This window comes from Xenopus laevis, chromosome 2S (genome assembly GCF_017654675.1).
Source record: "Xenopus laevis strain J_2021 chromosome 2S, Xenopus_laevis_v10.1, whole genome shotgun sequence".
NCBI lineage: Eukaryota > Metazoa > Chordata > Amphibia > Anura > Pipidae > Xenopus > Xenopus laevis.
Window position 1 is genome coordinate 117,126,536 of NC_054374.1, and position 23,489 is coordinate 117,150,024.

At 37.5% G+C, this 23,489-nt stretch overlaps 1 protein-coding gene across 24 annotated transcripts in view; it reads left to right on the forward strand.

Moving 5' to 3' along the window:
• The window catches only part of mycbp2.S (MYC binding protein 2, E3 ubiquitin protein ligase S homeolog), a 142,950-nt gene that overhangs the window by 48,375 nt on the left and 71,086 nt on the right, over positions 1-23,489 (forward strand). For all 24 annotated transcript variants that reach the window (XM_041584309.1, XM_041584318.1, XM_041584313.1 and 21 more), the window contains 17 exons: positions 3,318-3,399; positions 6,803-6,920; positions 8,017-8,221; positions 10,516-10,669; positions 12,321-12,493; positions 12,982-13,107; positions 13,209-13,336; positions 14,211-14,302; positions 15,009-15,143; positions 16,288-16,371; positions 16,484-16,580; positions 17,631-17,823; positions 18,336-18,610; positions 19,050-19,271; positions 20,271-20,462; positions 21,123-21,329; positions 23,345-23,476. In XM_041584309.1, the coding sequence (XP_041440243.1) occupies positions 3,318-3,399; positions 6,803-6,920; positions 8,017-8,221; positions 10,516-10,669; positions 12,321-12,493; positions 12,982-13,107; positions 13,209-13,336; positions 14,211-14,302; positions 15,009-15,143; positions 16,288-16,371; positions 16,484-16,580; positions 17,631-17,823; positions 18,336-18,610; positions 19,050-19,271; positions 20,271-20,462; positions 21,123-21,329; positions 23,345-23,476 (2,615 nt within the window). The remainder of the gene's footprint in view (positions 1-3,317; positions 3,400-6,802; positions 6,921-8,016; positions 8,222-10,515; positions 10,670-12,320; positions 12,494-12,981; positions 13,108-13,208; positions 13,337-14,210; positions 14,303-15,008; positions 15,144-16,287; positions 16,372-16,483; positions 16,581-17,630; positions 17,824-18,335; positions 18,611-19,049; positions 19,272-20,270; positions 20,463-21,122; positions 21,330-23,344; positions 23,477-23,489) is intronic.

The following is a 23,489-nucleotide window of genomic DNA, read 5'->3' on the forward strand; positions in this document are numbered from 1 at the left end:
TTTTGTACCATTTAGATATTGCCTCCAGTACACCTAGCTGGATCTGTCTGCCCCACCTGCAATCCGCTTGAAATCCAAGCTGGTAGCAGCTGAATGGGCATTCGGAAAAAAACACTCATGGCAACTAAGAGTGATTTCACTGGTAGATACCATGTGGGCTTGTTTCCTTTTATTAAATTTACTAATGTTTTCCTTCCTGAGCACTTCATTTCCACTACCACTGGCTAACCTAATTTATTACGACAGATAACTGCTCCTTTTTCTTTACTCCAAAGACAAATTTCATAATCAGAATAAATCCTAAATTCAGTGAAAGACATTACTGAAGGAAAATTATAAATGTTTTTTTATAGGTCTGGAAAATATCACATTAAAATCTCCACCATATCCAATACATAAATTTGGTCAGATTTCATAATCTTTTTTGTGTTTTTCACACCCGGTTTAGTGGAATCTTCTATGCCAGGGGGAGGCAACCCACGGCTCCGGAGCATCATGCGGTTCTTCAACCTGCTTGCTGCGGTTTCGGTCTTGCAGCTTTACCTGTCACGTAATCTATACAGCCCTCACACTTGCTGGCGGCTTCTTGAGTGTGCGACTACTAACTGTTAGCTTACAGCGATCGCACAGGGAGCTGCCAGCAGGTGTGAGGGATGTATAGAAGTGACAGGCAAGACTAAGCCACAGCAAGATGATTCATCATGGTTCTTATCTGCATTAAACAGATGAAAACACTACCATTTAATAGGGCTGTTCAGTGTTTAATGTATTTCAAAGTAGGCCTACAAATGCACACTGCATCTCTGTCTGTTGTATTCTGTTGTTGTTGTTGTAACAGTTAAAATTAAAAAAGGGTTAAAACTTTTAAAAGTATATAAGCTGTGTTATGTTTTGCGGCTCCAGACAATTTTTCTTTAGTGGAAAGCAAAGGTTGTTGACCCCTGTTCTATGCTGATCTAAATAACAAATATTAAGTGGATAAACAAAATTCAGAATTTCACATGCTCAGTGGGCTCTGAGCAGCTGAGCTAAGCTTAGGGTTTGTTGCAAATTATCAAGCAGAAAACGAGGTTCGCCTTTAATAGAAGCTGATGCTACAAGGCTAAACCAATGCTAGTTGCACTGGTTTCTGTGCTGCCATGTAGTAATTATAGGTATTAATTACTAATTGGTTATTATACTGTGACATTTATATTCTATGTGTACTGTATACTTTGAGTTGGTCCCTAAACTCTGTAACGGACAGCAGCACAGAGCATGTGCAGCAGAAAAAAGATGAGTAGCTACAGGGGCATCTTTGGAGGCACAAATCTGTACTGCTAAAGGGCTGTGGTTGGCTTGGGCTGGTACAGAAGCACAAAATATACTGTATAACATTTCTAGCCTTCTTCTTTAGTTAAGCTTTAGTTCACGTTTAAGAAAAGATCTAGTAAATTCTGCTTACGGGCAACTTTCAGATAACTTTCAAGCATTCAGCCCTACTGAATGCAAAGACCTACTGAATGCACTCATGTCAAAAAGTGGGGTATATTTTCTCTTTAATGCTAGCAGAATCTCTTGCTTTGGTATCCCTGCTCCTGTCCTCCAGAGTCATAGGGGCAAATTTACTAAAGGGCGAAGTGGCTAACGCTAGCAAAAATTTGCCAGCGTGACGTAATTTTGCTAATGGACCTACTGTATCGCTACTTCGCTCCCTTACGCCAGACGAAGTTGTGCTCTGGCGAAGGGACGGAACTACACTAATTCACTAAGTTGCGGATTTTCGTGAACGTTACCTCTTGCGCCGGACTTTACTTCGCCACCTCAGACCAGTCGAAGTGCAATAGAGTAGATAGGGATTGCTCCAAAAAAAAGTTTACATTTTACTAAGTCCCAAAAAACACTGGCGTCTTTTACATTTTTAAGGGTGATAGGCTGAAAAAGAGCGAAATTTTCCTTTCCTTTTCCTTCCCCCCTCCATTTGATAACATATGACACCTAAACTATACTGTGGGCACATGTGTAGGGCATTATAAAACATTTATTAAGGTTCCCTGGCCTTGTGTAGTGTAATGTGTTTTCTGCTGCAAATACGGCCATTTTACTTTTAACTGCACGCCGTATGCAAATTTCCGATCGGTAGCATAACTTCAAACCACAGTTCGTAACATCGCTAGCGCAACTTTGCAAACGATCGGTAACTTGTGCGCAACTTTGGATTTTCATGAATTTGCGCAGCCCTGGCGAATCTACGCCTGGCGAAGTCAATGCTGGCGCAACTTAGGAGGTAAGTAAATTTGCCCCATAGTGTTTCCACTTGTTGAATAGGTAGCAGTGAGAAGCTGCAGAGGTGTTTTGCCCACTTTGATTTCCACTGAGAGCCAGCTCCATATCCGTTAAAATGCCACATGTACCATACAGTAATCCAAAAATTGCAGTGTTTTGTTAGGTATTTTATTTGAAGGAAACATTTACATCAGTTCGTCCTAACATTGACATATGCACATATGCAGTACAGTAAAACTTTACTTTCTTTTTACTGTGCATGTGAAATATGGTTCTGCACTAGATATGCTGGGGAAAAGGTAAGGAAAAAAAAAACACTTTGGCACCCCAAGTGAAATAGGCTTCCTTTGTCTTGTAATTGTTAAAATTGACTTTTTCCCCTTCATTCTGACCTGAACGGTGTCTGCAGCCCAACAATCAAATCCTTTTTATTCATTATTTTAGCCATTGGATAATCCCTTATAAAAAAAACAAATTCTTATTCATATACTAAATTCCACCTACTAACTCGCATGAGACACCATGCTCACACACAGTGGGCACACACAGGAGGTTACAGGGGTCCTGTGGCAGAGGGAGCCCCAAATGACACAACAGTGAGATTGAGTGGTATGAGGTTTAGGTGGGTCGCAGTTAAATTTCAGCATTGAGTCCCTATGATTCCTGATTATGGTTTGCACATACTTGCTAGGATAGATCAGCCAGTGTATGGATAGAGCTCTGTCTTTAACACACTAATTTCTCCCTGTTACTGTTACGTGTGTTATAATAAAATAACACAAAATATTGTCTCAGGGGAAAAGATCTAAAAGAACATATTTACTCGTAAGTATATGTGTAAGTCAATTTGGTAAGATTCATTTATAGGTAACCTAAATTAGCTGTTTGTTTAGAACTCATTCTGAAGGTATAGTTTTTCTTTAGCTGTGTACGGGCAGTATTAATGAAAAATGCCTGAGCAAAGTCTATTCTAATGTTATGGTTATATAATTGCTTACTGTTTACTACTGCTAGTACCAATTTTAAAGAATTCTAACGTTTTTTAATTTTAGTCATTTTAATGGAAAATGGTGATGTGTATACATTTGGATATGGACAACATGGACAGCTGGGCCATGGTGATGTCAGCTGTAGGTAAGTAGTAAAACATGTGTTAACTAATCAAGCTTTCATAACTTGTCATGTCTACCATCTACAGTAGCTTTCAGAAGTAATAATGCCAGGGCAAGGTAAAATATTTCAAAGTTAAAAAATCACTTTTTATTCATCATAAATATTAAAAAAAAAAAGTAGGCATACAGACCAACCGATAATTCCGCCCTACGCGTTTCGCACCCACAGGCACTTATTCATAGGCATTACTGTTGTTACATTTGGTCACAAAATTTATACCTCAGGAAATCCCTCCCCAAACGTTAAAACCAATCACGTGTTGCCACCTCACATCTCTTTTCTTAAAGCAACATAAATATCAAATTGGTCCTATTAGCAATGTTTTTCTGCCTATACTCTGTTTCATCTCACAAACATTTTATTAGGATACCCACATTTAAACACGTATTTAAATTGCAATTACTGCCCCATTACATTGTATTTTCCTCCTAATATTATTATCAGTATATATCACATTCTCTTAACTGCCCCATATACTTCTATACATCCACCTCATTTTAGACATAGCTGGTCACATTATAATTTACGTAAAGCATTTTACATCAAACTCGTAGTTTAACCCAAGTGGTAACCGAGTGTGCAAATAAAAAATCCAAAAAAGTTCCCTTTTTGCTAACAACCCTGCTAGATTACCCCCTCTACTACCCAATCTTACTTTTTCTATTCCCTGTACAGAAAAATATGCTAGATCACTCCCATTGCATCTTGAGAAGTGTCTCGTTATATTACTTTTTTCAATTGTTTTTGGATTTTTTATTTGACTCAGATGTTCCCGTATTCGCTCTTTTAGCGTTCTGCTTGTGCAACCCACATATTGTTTCTGACATTTCAAACATGTTATCAAGTAAACCACTGTGGATGTATTGCAATTTATATAATCTCTTATTTTGAAACTAGTGTTTCAATTCTTTTGAAATTTTCATATGTTGACAAGTTATACATCTACGACTACCACACTTGTGGCTCCCTTCCACCTTCAGAAAGTTCTTATTACCTTGGTCTTCCCTATTAGTTTCTCTGTACATACTTGGTGATAAATGGTCCCTCAATGTATGAGACCGCCTTGGTATGCTATTAACTCCTCCTTTTAGTATTTTATGAAAATCATCATCCGCATATAAAATCGGGATATATTTCTTAACTATATCTAACACCATATAGAACTGTTTACTATACCTAGTTACAAATGGGACCTTTTCTGATAGCCCCTGTTTTGCTCTTTTCTTTTTTCCACCCATTGGATTCACACTCAATAAATTCCTCATTTCTGTTTGTCTCGCTCTCTGATAGGCCCTATCCACAACTTTTCGCCCATACCCTCGATCTAGAAATCTCTCCTTCATATCCTCTGCTTGTTCCTGGAATGTCCTGTCTGTGGAGCAGTTCCTCCGAAGCCGGAGGAACTGGCCCACGGGTATCCCACCCACCAAATTTTTCGGGTGGCAGGAAGTGGCATGCAGAAGTGTATTCCCACTACATGGCTTTCTAAAGATAGTAGTCTGTATTCCTTCATCCACCACAATTAGTTTTACATCCAGAAATTCAATTGTTTTTGGCCTATATTCACTTGTGAACTTCAGATTCAATTCATTCTGGTTTAACTTGTGTACAAAGGTCATGAAACTCCTTTCACCCCCTTTCCACACGCACAGTAAATCGTCTATATAGCGCGTATATAGTTTCAGAGATTTTCTCATATCTGCAGAGATGTGGGTCTCCTCCCACCATCCCATATCTCTGAAACTATATACGCGCTATATAGCAGGGATTTCCTGAGGTATAAATTTTGTGACCAAATGTAACAACAGTAATGCCTATGAATAAGTGCCTGTGGGTGCGAAACGCGTAGGGCGGAATTATTGGTTGGTCTGTATGCCTACTTTTTTTTTTAATATTTATGATGAATAAAAAGTGATTTTTTAACTTTGAGAATTGACTGGAAATATATCTTTGAATTTTTGAATTGAGTGCCCTTTGGAGTTGGGGGCTATATTCCAGCACTTGGCCCTTTTTGACAGGCCTATATAGACTGCAGCAGTTGAGTAGTAAAGTTTTTTAAGGTAAAATATTTAGTTGTTTTAGTTATTTCATGGAAACTGTTCTACTTTCTAGGTACAGTACCAATTTTGATTGTTCATGGTTTTAGTAAAGCATTCGCTGTATAGAGGAATGTAACATGCTTAAATTTATGAGCTGTAATTTTCCTGGGCTGCTTTCACTCTGGACTATATTCCGATCTATGAACAAGTTTTTTTTAACATATATAATCTATTATAGCATCAGTGAAATGTCGTGCATTATTACCTCTTCTGTAATATCAAGAAAAGTGGCATTATATGATATAGCACCGGCTCTTCATACTGGAGCTGAGCGCTGTGATGTTGGCATCACTGTTTAGAGGACTCTTCTCTGCTGCCTGCTCCATGAGGCTGCCCTCTTCAGATATAGCTATTTTGCAGAGATGGGCACCACTTGCAAGTACTACATACCCTAATATTTGTGTTATTTGTCCAATAAGGTTTACTGATTATCCTAGCAGTGTTTATATACCAATGTAGCAGAAAGTTTTTTCGTTTTTTTTTTTTTTTAAAGAGATGCTGACACCAGAATATAACCTTTTTATATCTATCATACCATTGACTTTATATTCTATTTATAATTTTGCCATAAAAGTATTTGCCCGATGCTTTTACATTAGCTTTCTTACCCCCCATGTTCCTCTATGAATGGGCTGCCAAATTTGTGCAGCAGCAGTCTGATAGCATTAGAAACTGACAGGTTGAGAAAGGACAGTCAGGTTTAGGAACTTCAAGTAACAATTAATTACAAAAGCAGAATCAGCAGGTAACCTTTGATGCAGATTAATATTTTGAAACGAAATTTGTAGTGTCAGTATCACTTTATGGTCTGCTTTGAATGTGGTTTCTGTATTTTGTTTTAATGATAGCTGAGGTTGAAAAAATAGCTTCTTTTATGAACATGATCTAAGGTAAATAAACAAAATGAATAGTTCCCATCATTTGAACCTACAACATGCTGATCAGATCCTAAAGTGCCTGAGCAACAGTGCATTTTATTTTAATTTTTGTTTCCACCTTAATTATTTACATAAGATTTTATTATAAATTGCTTTGAAACAGTTGTGTAGTGATGAAATGTGCATAAACATTAGGGGGCCTATTGATCATGCTGTGTAAAAGGGGAGTAAAACATTACTGGTGATGTTGCCTGTAGCAATCAATCCGCAATTAGAGTTAACCATTTATTAATCAGTTTTTAAACTATTCTGTACACTGATAATTGACTTTTTCCTCCTTTATCAAAATATAGAGCTGGATTTCTAACTTGCTCGTTTCTCCTTCAGGGGCTGTCCGACGCTGATCCAGGCACTGCCAGGCCCCAGTACTCAAGTGACAGCTGGCAGCAATCACACTGCTGTTCTGTTAATGGATGGACAAGTGTTCACTTTTGGAAGTTTCTCTGTAAGTGGAAATTAGACAAATATACATATTATATATTTGCAATATAAGCGAGAATTATACTTTTACATTTGTTTAAAGATTTATCGTATCAAAATATGTTGGAGCAGGCCCTCAAATGAAAGCAATCTTCACACGATACAGACACAATAAACTGTCTTACTATAATTCAACTGCCTGGAGTAAGATTGCCATCATTTGGGTGCCTGCTCCAAAGTATTTTCAGTTTATCTGCTCCCGTGCTGAGGGCTCGGGGCTGTGCACCTTGGCCTCTTCCTTTATGTGGTGAGTACCAATACTGGAGACCCCCATTCAAGTTCAATTCAAGTTCAAGTTTTAGGTTATTTTTATGCTCTCACGTCTAGTGAAAAATTTATTACTGTATATAAAAGTGCAAGTATTCCTTTTTACTGTAAAACTTGTGTAGCCCATTTTCAAATTTGTTCTTCACCTTCTTTATCATCTATGGCAAAAATATTGGGGGGGGGGTTATCTAAGGGTGCTTCAATGCATACTAACCCTTTTTATGATTGTTGTTTCTATACTATTGATTCTATTAACATAATTGTATATAATAATTTTTTACATGCAGTGGTCCAATTTAAGCAGTTGTTCCTGCAGCAACTATACCAGCATACTTTAAATTTCTTTTCTGCTCCTTCATACCATGAATACTAGTCTGTTGGGAAAGAATGGGTGCACTACAATGCTTTTAGTGGCAATACAGAGCTATTAAGCCTTCCATAGAACTAAGAAATTAGGAAAAAGTGTTAGGGCAGAGACACTTGTGGAGATTCGCAACAAATTGCCTCTTCGGGTGACTGATCTCCCCAAAGTCATCCGCACTCCGAGTGCCTCCTGCCAGCGATTTAAATTCTAGCCGGGGGATTAGTTGTCCAAAGAAGAGCCGATTTGTCGCTGGACGACTAATCTCCCCAAATCTCCACATGGGTCTCTGCCCTTAGAGGAAAGAAATAACTATGTTTTCACCTGTTTACATTTCTGTTATATATAAAGTAAATTACCTTCAGGACTAAAATATGTTAAGCACATGATTAAGAAAAGCATTGTCTTGTTGAAAGTTCTTTGTTTATTTCAGAAAGGGCAACTTGGAAGACCCATTTTGGATGTTCCCTACTGGAATGCTAAGCCAGCACCCATGCCCAACATTGGTTCCAAATATGGGCGAAAAGCAACCTGGGTTGGAGCAAGTGGAGATCAGACCTTTTTGAGGATAGATGAAGCTCTAATTAACTCCCATGTTCTTGCTACTTCTGAAATATTTGCAAGCCGGCAAATAATAGGCAAGTTACTATATATAATATTGTGCAAGAATTACTGTTTAGGTAGTAGCAGCAGCTCTTTCACACAGATAAGAGACAGTAAGTACACCTGGTTTCCAGCTGAGCTTTGCATGCAAATTTATTTAACCCAGCAGCTTAAACAAGGAACAAGTTCATAACATCTGAGGACTCAAAGCAAAATAGTGACAGCCTTGCTGATGAAGAAGAGTGTCTTTCCCAAAGGACATACAGTCCCATGTGGGCAAGTTAAATCTAACAAGCAAATTAAATTTTCAGTCACAGGCCTTTTGGAGATTCCCTGTACTTTCTCTCTGAAGCAGGTGCAGCTTATTCCCAAGCACTTTAGGGCCACCGCTTGTAGCCAGTTCTTGCTGCCAGGGAACTTGCCTCCTTGTGAATAAATCCAAATGTACCAACTACAACAACCAAACACCCTGTTGCGTATGTTATGAGTGAGTTCTCCAACACAGCTTTAGTTGCTCACCTTTCTCTCTCAGAACAAGGCATAGAGCAGCCTTACTTTAGCCACACCTTTTAACTTGAGGTGAAGCTAATCATCCCTCACTGCTGATCAGACCATCATGTTTACAGCCCTCTATGGTGCCTCATAGAGGATTCTGGGAGGGATATACTTTCCATCTATGATTTATGTTTTTTCCAACCATGCTACACATACACACTTTTTTCCTATCCTTTTTTTCTTTTCTAAAAATTTACTTGCAAGTTTCATTAATTTATTTAACTATTAAGAATATATAATGATAAAAATGTTTGAAAAAGTTTAATGTGTGCCTGAATATAAAGGGAGTAATGTCCTAGATTTTAAGCCATATTAGAAAGAGTAGGATATCAGATAGGACATTAGAACTTTAGGGCACTTTGGAGTACCATGGTCCTAAAAAGGCACATGCCTCTGGCCAAGCTATTTTATGCAGGCCATGTAACTCAAACTTGACTTCTAATATCTATTTTAAAATGGTGTAACATTTAATTTTCAAAGCTATAGCAATTGGGCTCCTCATTTCACAAACAGTTGCTGAAACATGTTGCTGCCATCAAATTCAAAATGAGTAAATATTTTTCAGAAAATAAAATAACATTTCTCAGTTTTAACATACCAACTGATACCATATAGATATGATTAACTCCGCATTAGATTCTTAGCACTGTACATTTTTTGGATTTACTGTGCGATATAAAACTCTTGAAAGGACCCCTTCCTGCCAAACAACTCCTGAAACAAAGGATTCAGGAGTTATTTATATGTAGGTGGACAAGAGGATTGTCAGTCTACCTGTGCTGGAACATTGACATTAACTATAGTGGAAGACATGGAAAGCTAATTTTATACAAAGGGAAGTTTTGGAGCAGGGCAGGGGCTCAGCCTGAAGACAGTTTAGAGCAGGATCTGGGCCAAATATTTTACTGCTCTTTTAGATACTCCTGAAATTCCAGCATGAAGGTCTGTTAGAATGAGATGTGGGTAAACATGTTTGCTGCCCTACATATTCTTGGCCCTGTGGCTGATAATCTGGAATTGTCTACAATTTCACACATTCCACTAAATTGCGAGGAGTGTTTTGTCCTGCTATAGAATTATGTTCAAATCCAGCCATAGGGGCCATCTAAATGAAACAAATTATTGTAGGACTTTTAGAGAAGTATATTCTCTATATGATAAAAGATAGTCTTTGTTCTTGAAACCCAAAGCTGCAGCTCATGCTAAAATGAATATATAATATATATATATTGCCATATATGGGCACAAAATCAGACATTTCTGACATTGCACCAGCTTATTAGCAGTGTTTTAATTCCTCAGACTTTTGCTTTGGCAGCCTCCTTATTGCCAGGACTGCCCATCCATCTATGGCTGTTAACCTACATCTTTTGAATTAATACCTGTTTTCTGCTGGAGAGTGAGTGGTAGAAAAATGGAACATGGTTTGGTCAAATCAAAAAAAAGCTGCACAAAGGAAGTGGCTGAATGCCAAATCCAAATTTGCTTATTCAGATATGAACAGACTGAATACTGAATTCTCTAACGAAAGGATTTCTTCTTATAAGAAAATCATCAGACACATGATGATAGGCCAATTTCAGTTTCAAGTTATAACTTGTGTTACCCAATAAGCGGCTTCCTTTGCAATTTGTCTAGACTTGATTGATGTTCATTCCTGTATCCCTTAATTGACTTTGCCAGGCCATTAAAGTGTATGATTTGGAAGTCTAGAAATGCTGCGTTGACATGATGTTTATCTTTAGATGAGAAATAATATTTCTTTTCTTTGCAGGTTTAGTCCCAGCCTATATGACAGAACCACCTCCATTTAAATGTCTTCTTATTAACAAAGTTGATGGAAGTTGTGCAACCTTTAATGACTCTGAGCAAGAGGATTTGCAAGGTTTTGGTGTTTGTTTGGATCCAGTTCATGATGTCATTTGGAGGTGAATCTTCTTTTAATAGTCACCTTAATGGTATTTCCCACAACCGCAAGAAATACTTGCACTCCCAGAACAAGAAGCCACTATACCTGTAGTTTAGAAGAAACATATGCAAACTAAAAAAAAAACCTCAGCTGGAACTCTTAGCATTTTTCAGCTGTAAATTCCGCAAGTGTGGTTTATTTAGAATATATTTATATATAGATATATTTATATATAGCTACATATAGAGCATAGACAATGTAGGTGACCGTAAATAAAAGTAGAATCCTCGTGCATTGTAAAGTTGCCAGAATTTATATACCCACTTCACATATTTCATTTGACATTCCTATTACAGGAACATTTAAAGCAATGTGCCTCTTTATTGAAATGTACCCTTAATATTCCTATATATTGGACTTGTTTTTCATAATTCTAAAACTTTTTCCACATCTCACATTGCAGTCTTCCCAAAGCTACCTAGTTCCCGTGTGTTTAAATGTAAAATATTAAAGTTGTAGTAATTCTGATTACACTGGTCATTGTCTGACTTGAGACAATGTTTACGGTACAGCTGAATGAACATCTCTAGTTGCCTTGTTCTGTGCCTGTTTTAAGTATTTCTAGTTAAACTGGCTATATATTATAAGATTTGGTCAGGCAATTTGGTTGATTTTAACTGTACTGCTCAACATTCTGTCATGAAATTCAGGTGGTGGAACAATACATTTTATCCAGCCCCATGAATGGCTCATTCTACACTTTTTTTCTCATCAGTGAAGCACCTCTAAGGGCTGACCAGTGTATGGCCACAGTTACTCTTTCTCTAGTCGTGCTAATGCTGCTAATTGTGGAAGTCTGAAATGACACTCTCCTTAAAGGGGAACTCCGGCTTCCAAACCAAAATTTGATAAAGAGGCCCACAAAACACAGAAACCCCTAAAATATCCATCACAGTTACCCGTTTCTTCAAAAAGTATGAATAAATACCATTTTCTATGCTGAAATCCAGCTGTTTAACAGTTCTTCTCTTTCTGCATCTTTTAAAATCCTGGCAGGGAAGGAGGGATTAAAGGGGAAGGAAACCCTTTTGCTGCAAACCCCGACCATGTTCATAATAATATACTTTTTTCATAGTCTGTGCCATTGGTAATCATAAATAGAAAATTGCCATTTTAAAAAACATTAGCCGCCCCCTGGGATCGTAGGATTCAGTGCACAGTTTATACTTTAGGTCACATGAGCCAATTAACAGACAGAATTCTGTCTTTTGCTTCCACACTTCTTCCTATTACTGTTAGAGTTGCAGTATTTCTGGTCAGGTGATCTCTGAGGCAGCACACAGACCATCACCAAATGGTGGGTCAAGGCAAAAGATGTAAAAGGGCAAGATTTACTTAAATATATATTCCAGTTTGATAAGATTTTTTAATATGCCACTTAATTTGATATAAACTATCTCTTGCTCAAATATTCATTTTGGGGGAATAGTTTTCCTTTAAACAAATCTCCTACTGATATAATGCTAGTATTTAAAGACTGAATGATCCAATTGTTAAAGCCAGTGTATATGTGCTTTTTTGTAAATATAATGGTTAGTTTGTGTGTTAATACAGTGTATTCCCTTTTGTTCAATACAGTACTGTGGTAGCAGTTGATTCTCTTGTTTTAGGTTTCAGGGCAGCACTAAAGAATTATGGTGTTACAATGCAGTGATAGCTGACTCCAGGCTCCCTTCAGCTCCAGACATGCAGCTTCGGTGCAGCATTCTTAGCCCGGAACTTGCACTGCCTACAGGACAGAAAGCTGTAACAACTCGATCGCATGCAGCTTTGCATATTCTAGGTGAGATAAGTGGTGGTATGCCACAGTTTACAAAATAATATCTGCTCATTCACTCGGAAAATGTATCTCCATTAGGGACATATGTGTTTTTGAAATTCTGCATGATTATTTTGCTAGTTTTTGTCAGAATGTTAATGTAACTTTTTACCTAATTAAAATAGTTTGAAGCTCCTAAAGCATTGCGATTATCATTGATACTAGAAGTCATTACAGCTTCATGGCCTAAGATCATTATTTAAAATGTTTAATAGTTGAGTGAAGGCTGCTGTTCGGACCTCTGCATGTATTTTATTAATTCCTGAAATAATTTCATATTTACATTAAAAACATCCAGTAGCTTGTAAAGTAAGAATTATCTCGGATGAATAGCAATTAATAACCTTTCTCAGCTCACCATGCGTTGCATGTTTAGAACTATTTTACAGGAACAAATGTATTTAATTTTATATTGTTTTAAATTCGTTAATCCGTTTCCATTTTTATTTAAGGTTGCCTTGACACATTGGCTTCAATGCAGGATTTAAAAATGGGAGTTTCAAGCATTGAAGAGGAGACTCAGTCTGTGATGAGGGTGTATTCCAAAGAGGATTATAGTGTTGTAAATCGATTTGAAAGTAAGAATTTAGATTCATTGCATTTTAAAAATGGCACAATTTAAAGCTTCTTTGTGGACTTCTTGCTTCAAATACCCCTTTCTTAATCTTTTCCATTTTAGGTCATGGAGGAGGCTGGGGCTACTCTGCCCACTCCGTTGAAGCTATTCGCTTTTTTGCCGATACAGACATTTTACTTGGAGGGCTTGGCCTGTTTGGTGGCAGAGGGGAATACACAGCAAAGATAAAGGTATTTTATTTCCAGATAGTTTTTGTTTGTGTTTTTCTTTTAATAAACCTCCTTTTTGGGCCATTGAGAACCAAGTTGCCTCTGTTGGTATGCTGATTGTATCTTTCTAATAGACCATTTTATCTAACATTATGATTGCAATAATGTGGCTACATTTGGTGGACATGCCCAGTGGTATTGGAACTATGTAATAGCAAATCAACTTTACCGTCTTCTGCATTCCACTATCACAACAAAACAACAAACTGGGAATAACACTAAAAGGATTCAAGAATCCAGATCAAAGATTAATCCAGAATATCTGTATGGCTACCAAAATACATGTAGCGGGCAGTTGGAGAAAGAACACCCTTTCATATACAAAAGTCATAGATAAAATTCAATGTATAATGTTGAATAAACAATTAAGATCTTGGATAGATGATACCATGGAGACATTCAACAATATATAGGTTGTTTGGATACTATATAAAGCATCCAAAGAGTAGGAATATATGTATATTGTATACTGTGTATGTCAACACTGAGACCAAATGACTGAATTGTTAGGTGAAATATTCTTACAGTCTGTATCTTTTATATTTTTGTTCTTTACTGTTACTGATTTTGGATTTTTATTTCTGGAGACATTGTCTTGCTTTTTTTTTCCCAGTCTTGCTTTACATCAATGCTCTGTTAAATTATTAATTGAGCTTTTTGACGGATAAAACCAAATAAAAACATAGTAAATTTAAAAAATGTGATAAAATACCTCTGACCTGGATTTCAAAGCTTTGATGTGAAGTTTTAAGACCATGCAATTAATCTACAGTATAGATCATTGATTGCTATGAATCCTGTGACTGTTTTTAAAAAAAAATGTTTTTTTAAATAGTTATTTGAGTTGGGGCCTGACGGAGGAGATCATGAAACAGATGGAGACCTTCTTGCTGAAACGGATGTACTTGCATATGATTGTGCTGCCAGGTGAATGACTTGTGTCCATACAAACTCTCTTGTGCTTGTATAAATGTTTCATGGAAAGTAATATCAATTTAAATCCTAAATTACTGTTTGTAAGCTTTTTGCTTAGTGAATCTTTTTAGCACACATTTTTATCTGTAAATCCTTTCAACACATGAAAAATGATGGCAACCTCAATATGTGAAGTAGATTAATTGCTCGATGGGAGGCAGCAGGGACCATTTTGGATTTTCTTTCCACACACAGAAAAACAGCTTCTTCCCTTAAAGAACAACAAAACCCTTAGCACTAAATGCTTCTCTCTCCCCTCCTGAAACTTATCACTTTGGACCTGTTAAACAGTTTGTGCAGTGGGGCTGGCACCATCTCACGCTGCTACCAGTCCTCTTCTCTGCAATCTGCTAATAGGAGGGTATATAGCTGAAGCCAATGTAGACCTGACTTCAACTGCTCATACTCTGTATCAGCACTCATTGAGGAGAGGGCCTAAAGTGGCAACAGCCCCCTGCACTACTGGCTAGAGGAAATGTCTGTGTTAAGTGGTACATTTCTGGTGGGAGGCCTAGTTATTGGGGTTGCAATGTTTCTAAGTCCATACAAGTATTTATACACACAGTAGTTATATACAGTGTAACTTTGTAGACCTAGGACCTAATAACACAGTTGTGTATCCTTAGGTATAACATTGTATGTGCTTTAATTTTTTTAGGGAAAAATATGCAATGATGTTCGATGAGCCTGTCCTGCTGCAAGCTGGTTGGTGGTATGTTGCGTGGGCGCGAGTGTCTGGTCCAAGCAGTGACTGTGGTTCTCACGGTCAAGCTTCCATTACAACTGATGATGGGTAATTATAAGTGATCAGTGTTAATGCTGATTTTGAACATATTTGGAATGTATTCCTATATAAGCCACAGCTCTACTGCATTCCTGGGAATACATTTAATCTCTAACAGATTTGACCTTTCCTTATATTCAATCAAATTTGTGTTTTTATTTACATTTCCACTAGAACAGGGGTCCCCAACCTTGTTTACCCATGAGCCACATTCTAATTTATAATAGTTGGGGAGCAACACAAGTTCCTGGGGGGGTTCAAAATAAGGGATGTGGTTGGCTATTTTTTAGCCCCTATTTGGACTGAAATCCTACTTTAGACCTTTGGAAATACACCTGGGTTTTATGCAACTAAAACTTGCCTCCAATCCTGGAATTCAAAGCAGTGAGAGGCCACTGGGAGCAACATCCAAGGGGTTGGGGAGCAATATGTTGCTCATGAGCCACTGGTTGGGCATCACTGCACTAGAATGTGGAAATGTAAATTGGTTATTGACCAAAAATAACCACATGTACACAAGAATATTGTATTGTGCTTTTAAAGGATTAGTAAACTCCGATAAATGAATGGAAATTTGATGAGTGATATAAGCAGGCTGGTCTGATGTTCTGGGCTGATGTTCTTCTGGTTTGGAAAAACATTAGAAACTTCAGAAAACTTTTCTCACATCTTTCCTAAACAGAAGAACGTTAGAAGAGCCCTATTTCTTTATCTTGACAACTTCCTCAACTACTTCATATAGTGTAATTAGATTTCAGTACAGGTTCCTGCAGGAGGAGCAATATTAACTAATAACTTGATACTTATTGTATTTCTTTTGTATTCCATTACTGTAGTGCTACAAGTTGTACTTGCACCCTTTATCATAGCTTACAATACAGTATTTACATACTGGTTGATATGCCAATATTTTATTAGGATTTTCATAGGCCATTGAAAATGAAAACATTTTCGTTTGCTTAGTTATGATGATCTATTCAGTTCTCTGCCCTCCTGTGGTCATAGTTAGAATGCATAATACACGTATTTAACACTCCTAAGTCTTTTTGAAATTTTTTATTATAGGAATTGACATAACAAAACATTTTTACCCTTTCAGACATTATTGCTTCTGATTAAGGTAATTTGTCTTATTTTCCTTTTTTTCTGACAGTGTTGTTTTCCAGTTCAAAAGCTCTAAGAAATCAAATAATGGTACGGATGTCAATGCAGGTCAGATACCACAATTACTGTACAGGTAAGGCACTCTTTATTAGCATCTACATTTATTAATGCAGCACAAGATATCCGCAAAATATACACTGGCATATGCACAAAGGTTATTTACCTGTTTCATTTACTTCTATTAGACTTCCTACAAGTGATGGCAGTGCAGCAAAAGGAAAACCACAAACCAGTGAGCCAGTACACATTCTGAAAAGATCTTTTGCACGAACGGTGTCTGTGGTAAGTATCAATATGTATATAAGGTATTGCTGTATATGTAATGCTTGCTTTACTTTTGTTTGGATTAATATAATCATCTACAATAATAATCATCTATGAAAGAGGCTGGTGGTGTAAACTAGCTACTGAGATTAAAAGAAGGCTACTTAAAGGAGAAATCAACCTGTGGAAAAAAAACCCATACCCCCCAGGCTAACTACCCCCCCCCCCGGGAGATGCCCCATACTTACCCCTCGCCTCAGATTCTTCCAGCGACGTTCCATGCGTCCATCTTTTCCGTGTAATTCCGCGCATGTGCAGAAATACCGATCTCTCAGTCGGCTTACCGAGGACACACAAGATGGACGCGTGGAACGTCGCTGGAAGAATCTGCGACGAGGGGTTGTATTTCCCCGGGGGGGTAGTTGGCCTGGGAGAGGAGGAAGGGGGGTCTAAATGGGGTGGGGGGTACAGGTTTTTTGTTTTTTTTTCCACATGTTGAATTCTCTTTTAAAGGAGAGATAACCCCCCCCCCCATGTGAAAAGCCCCTGTGCAGGGAGGAAGCAGGGAGGGAGGCTCTATGGAGGGTAGTGGATGAGACTTTTCCCATTGGGGGGTGGGGTTAGTTCTCCTTTTAGAGTTTGCCTCTTAGACCAGTGAAATAACTTTGCAGAATAGACAGTGTCAAAGAAAATTTGTTTTGTACTTTGGTGCTGCATCCTGGCCCAGGCCGACCCTGTGTATATCCTGCACCTGCTTGAATTCTTTAACCTATGCATTTTACACTTCTCACTGCCAGTATCCTTGTTTTGATTGTGTTCATTTGTCCTAAGTACTGGGTGAAATAACAAGGCTATATAAACCAATAAATTAATACCTGCCTTCTTAATATGGGTACATCCACACAGCAGAAAAAAGGAAGCATTTAAAGGTTCATAGGTTTTTACTGCACATCAAATATTGATTACTTATATTGAAATATTAATAACTTATAGCAACACTGTGAAATCAGCATGTTTTTTTCTACGATGCCTTCACTTTAACATTGTATGTCTGCTGTTGATCGTCAGGACTGTTTTGAATCCCTGTTGAGCATTCTACACTGGAGCTGGACCACATTAGTTCTTGGAGTGGAAGAACTTCGAAGCCTTAAAGGTTTCCAATACACTGCAACACTGCTGGATTTGGAACGGTTACGCTTTGTAGGGACCTGCTGTTTGAGGTTGTTGAAAGTCTACATCTGTGAAATCTATCCAGTATCAGGTAAATTTAGACTATCATAAAGGGAAACTGTCATGGGGAAATAAGAATTTTTTCTTGGATCTAGGACAGTTATGCTGGGCTGGGGGTGGCGCAATCCTTCAATGGGCTCGAGTATGGTTACTGTTTGTACTGCAACGTATGAAAGTATCACCCTTCCATTAGAAAATGATTAAAGACAGAATATGTCTCGCATTAAAGAGGTTGTTTACACCTGCCAAACACCTTTTTTGTTCAATTGTTTTTAGGTGACGTTCACCAGAAATAGACTTTTTTTTTTCAATTTTAAAAAGTCTTTTATTTTTGATGAACTATCTGAAACCAACTAAAAAAAAAAGTGTTGGACAAAGAACAACCCCTTAGTAATACAGACACGTTGGATGGATTTTCATAGGAAATGTCAGTTTATCATTTTATCACTTTACATAATTGTTTTATCAATTCAACAAGCAATGTTCTGTGCATCTTTTGTCATATTTATTTATAAATTTTCTTTTTATATAATTTGCTTTTAGCTACCACAAAAGCAGTTGTAGAAGAAACTAGCAAATTGGCTGAATGCATTGGTAAAACCAGGACATTGTTAAGAAAAATCCTTTCTGAAGGTGTGGATAATTGTATGACAAAGCTGGACAATGACCCTGAAGGATATCTCAGCCAACCCATGAGCCTGCTAGAAGCTGTTCTCCAGGAGTGTCATAATACGTTTACTGCCTGCTTTCATTCTTTTTACCCCACTCCTGCCCTCCAGTGGGCATGTCTGTGTGACTTGTTAAATTGTTTGGATCAGGTAATTCCCTACCTACAACATAAGCATTTTTGGATCTTCCTGCAACCGAATTAAACATTCATGCCTGCATATCTTGTTTAAAATGCTGATATTTTAACATAAATAGAGTTTTTATTGTAATTTCAGCCTACAGTTAAGTAAGTGAATTTGTTGCTAAATATACCAAAAAACTGTTTATGGGGAATCAAGGTGGTTATTGAAGGAAAGGTAAAGATGGGAGTAACAGCTATGCTATATTCTCTGGATATAATCTGGATTGCTAAATTTGCATCATAGCCTATTAGTCGTCCCTTTATGTTGTTTACAGTTTATTTCCGTTTGTGTGTGAAGAGATTAATTCCGTTATCTCGAATTATAAAAATGTATATAATATGAACATTTTTAGGTGACACATAGCCCAGATTACATACGTTTAACTCTGAATATTATTACATTTAAGGACATTCAGGAAGCGAATTTCAAACCATCCAGCAGTCGCCTTTTGGCAGCAGTTATGTCAGCTCTCTGCCATACTTCAGTGAAGCTAACCTCTATCTTTCCAATTGCTTATGATGGTGAGGTACTTCTGCGTTCTATGGTGAAACAAGTCAGTACTGAAAATGACACTGCTTTGGCTCATCGGTTTCCTCTGCTTGTGTCAGCTATGGAGAAATTAAGCCAGGTATGTACTACTTTATTTTCAGAAATTTTTTCCCATAAAACTGTGCATAATTTTTTTTTTTGTTTTTTAAATGATTGCTTCTTATTAAAAAAAAAACCCCTGAAATTCTTCTTACCTTTTCAAAAAGCAGGTTCACTTAGCTTCTTTAGATCAAATGTGTCTATGTTGAAATGCTCATTGACAAACTTAAAGCAAAGGAGTATTCGTTGCTTGCCACACGCTTTTTGTTTTTTACGGGTATGAAAATCTTACATTATGGGGGAGGGGGCATATTTGGAGGGGGTGGAAAGCCTTTAAAGTAGTAATGTGCATGTCCATTTATCCATCCACATACAACCCACCCCCTTTTCTAATGTGGCCAGAGCCGGGAAGTGCAAGGCTTTATATAGGCAACTCCCTGTCAGTGGTGGGGCTTAGCATGGCTTGGGAAGTTGCTGAATTATTGTGAATTTGGCTCGCCACTCACATCTTGGCCTTTTGTAAATAAACGGGTTTTTTTTGTGTGTTTTTATTTTACACACATATCCCCCTTTGCTTTACAGTGTAATGCAACCCCTATCTCACCTTGTTCCATTTTGAAGGGATGGATTCTGGAGCTTGGAAATGTACCACCCACAATGGAAAGTAGAGGGACTTACAGAATCCATCACTTTACACTGAGCCCAAGGGTGTAGGGAACTACTTGCCCTTTCAAGAGCATGGTTTTCTTTCAATCTTTGTAATAAATGAATACAAATAAATAAATGAGGTATTTTTCTGGATAGCGTATATGCAGCTTTTTTACATAACCCCAACTGAAAATGTTTATGTCAAAAGAGTGGTATATTTTCCCTTTTTCTTTTTAATCTGTCCTATTGCCAACTTCTGGGATTTGCAGGAATCCATCTTTGTTCTGTATGCAAAAGTGCAAAAGTGTCTTTCTAGCCTTATGCTATATATGTGGTTTTAACACTTTAGTCTATTGGTAAATGAAGGATACCCTTTCTTTCTTTTTAAAAGAGTGAAGAAAATGTTTCTGGGATTACCAGTTTCTGTGAGGTACTGGAGAAGATGCTGGTCATTGTTGTTTTGCCTGTAAGGAACAGCTTGAGGCGAGAAAATGAACTCTTCTCTTCACATTTGGTGTCCAACACATGTGGTCTTCTTGCCAGCATTGTCAGTGAGCTTACAGCTTCTGCTCTTGGTTCTGAGGTATTCACCGTATTTTAATCCAACTGTAAAATTCATATATGTTTAACCTTTACATTTACCTGCTACAAGTTAGAAAACAAAGATCTGACAGGTTGCTATGGGAAACATAACTGGTCATATTTTTCTCCAGAGTTTTACACAGTATGATAAATAGGTCCCTGAGTGAATCCAATAAAGTAGAAATGTGCTTAGGGTTTGATGGTGAGGTCATTATTTTTATTTTTTTTAACTAAAGCACATTGTGGAGAGGGGAGGGGACAATGCATGGAAGCTTTGGGGGCTTATGGTAGGGGGGTGCTAGTTCTCCTTTAACAAAGTGTCAGAACCCAGAACAAAGCAATCACAGAGTTTTAATAGACTTGGGAATGTGTGCCCTAAGAACTTATGGTCATAAAAGAGCTTTACCGATGGGACAGAATAAAGATATCTATTTACAGCACATAAACAACTGCTCATATAACCAATCATATAGTTCTTCCTCAAGATCAAGGTACTAACAACCAAGAAAAAGTACCAAGGTGCTAATAAACAAGCTTGAGAACAGAATCCTTCCAAGTAACTGGCAGCTTCTGGGGGAATCCGCATACACAGAATGTTATTCTCTTAGTAGGAAGATATTAATAAATGTATACCTGCCATATCTTTTGTATCTTCATTTAGGTTGATGGGCTAAATTCTTTGCATTCGGTCAAGTCCAGCCCTAACCGCTTTACAAAAACAAGCCAGGGTAGGAGTTGGAACACTGGAAATGGCTCTCCAGATGCAATCTGCTTCTCTGTGGACAAAACTGGGGTGGTTGTGGTTGGATTTTGTGTCTATGGAGGAGGAGGAATCCATAAATATGAGCTTGAAGTTTTGGTTGATGATGTAAGTGTTTGTAAGTAATATGGTACTATTTGGAAACACTTGCTGATGGTTATCAAGAAGTCTTGAGTGCTTTTACACCTGGTGTACGATCTTTTTCTTTTCATTTTGTATCAAGTTGTTGAAAACGTGTATTATATATATATATATATATATATATATATATATATATATATATATATATATATATATATATATATATATATATATATATATATATATATATATATATAATATCAAAACAGGGGGGTTGTGGGAGCACTCTAAAGGCTTTAAAGTATATATATAAGTATAATAAATGCTATTGCATATGTACCCAAAACAGGGGTTTTGTTTAGCCCTCAGTGAAGAAACAGCGTTCAATGGACATTGATTACAGGTAATGCTAGAATGCACATAAAAAATAAAACAAGTTAGGGACCGCCATTCGGGGTTTACCTTGACGTGGTATGGTGGCTTATCAATTTTATGATCATAACTTTGTAACAAAATAACCCCTATTTGGGTACATATGCAATAGCCTTTATTATACTTATATATATACTTTAAAGCCTTTAGAGTGCTCCCACAACACCCCTGTTTTGATATTATATATATATATATATATATATATATATATATATATATATATATATATATATATATATATATATTGTGACAAGCTGGCGGCTTGACCACGTAACTTTTAGGGGGATTAGTCAATGGTGAGCAGGCAGCATAGGAGAAAGGAGCAGAAAGACAGGGACACACAGCTTCTTCAAGGAAAACACAGATTTATTTTCCAACTTTAACACACACCGTCAATAATGCACAGACACAGGGGTGACCATTTTCAGGATACAAAACATAAATCATAAAAATAAAACCTAGCCCACTGGGCACTACCTTCACACTTTGAAGCAGTCCCTGACTAGACTGGGCCCCTTGTGGACAACCAGCACAACAAATAGTTTGGCTCACCCCTGTACCCACAGGACTCCTTCTTGTAGTGGTTATTCAGCCTCCTGGCTTCCTCACTCTCTTCACAGTACTCTCTGCGAGAGTCACGGGCTCCCTCTGCTTCATGCAGGATCAGGCAGCACTCCCAGCTCCTCTGGGAGTTCCTCACACAGCCAGGTCTCCTACCTGCTGTGCCCTGTTGAGAGACACACTCTCTCCTATTCCAATTAACTTTAAATAGTCTTTCCACAGGACAGCTTTCCTGTGGAAGGTGAACTCCAATCTCTGGACTGGCTCTATGGAATGGAGTCCCTGGCTACTGAAATCTTGAAACAGAGCGCTGTTTCTCTGTTTAATAACTCCCTTCCTGGAGCCTATCTCAGTACCTGGGGCGAAATTAAAGGCTAGAGTGACCTTTTTCCTCCTTTTACTAGTCACTCTACCACAATATATATATATATATAAAACATTTTACAGTTACTTTTGTCAAAAAATTACCTTTATTGGATGTTGTAAGACCAAATATGTAGTACTAAGCGGATTGTCTGCAATGCCCATAAACGGCCTTTCAACTTCATTATCGTAATTATATTCCTTTAGAATTAACCCAATCCATCCATATCTATCCCACTGGGGATTTGTATATGTTTAGGCTTTACAGGTATGGAACCATGATGATGGTTTTATTGTATCCATCGTATTGCAACTCATCAGAAACAGCACGTGAAAATGTAACACATATAGGAATATTGTAGGTGTGCAACATCTGGAAACAAAGCTTTTTTTTTTCCTTTTATCAGATTCCAGCACAAGCCAGGAACTAGAATTACAAAATGCCAAATAGCATTAGTTGTTGTTTGCAGCAGGCAAAAATTGGGGTATTAAGTTCAAATTATAAGTCGAGTACTGTGGAAGTTAGCCATGACACTTGGCCTGTCTATATAAAGTCCTGTAAATGGTTGGAAAAAAACATTTGATACCATTAGATTTTCTGTATTTCAGATCTGTATGCATAGATATGTGTCACAATTAACTAGTAAATATATTGTTGTGTAACATTTTTCTTTCTTTGCTTTCAGAGTGACCACTCTGGGGATGCAGCTCATTTACACAGATGGACATCTTTAGAGCTTATGAAGGGCACATACACTACTGATGACTCACCCAGTGATATTGCTGAAATCAGACTTGACAAGGCTGTACCTTTAAAGGTAATACAATTGT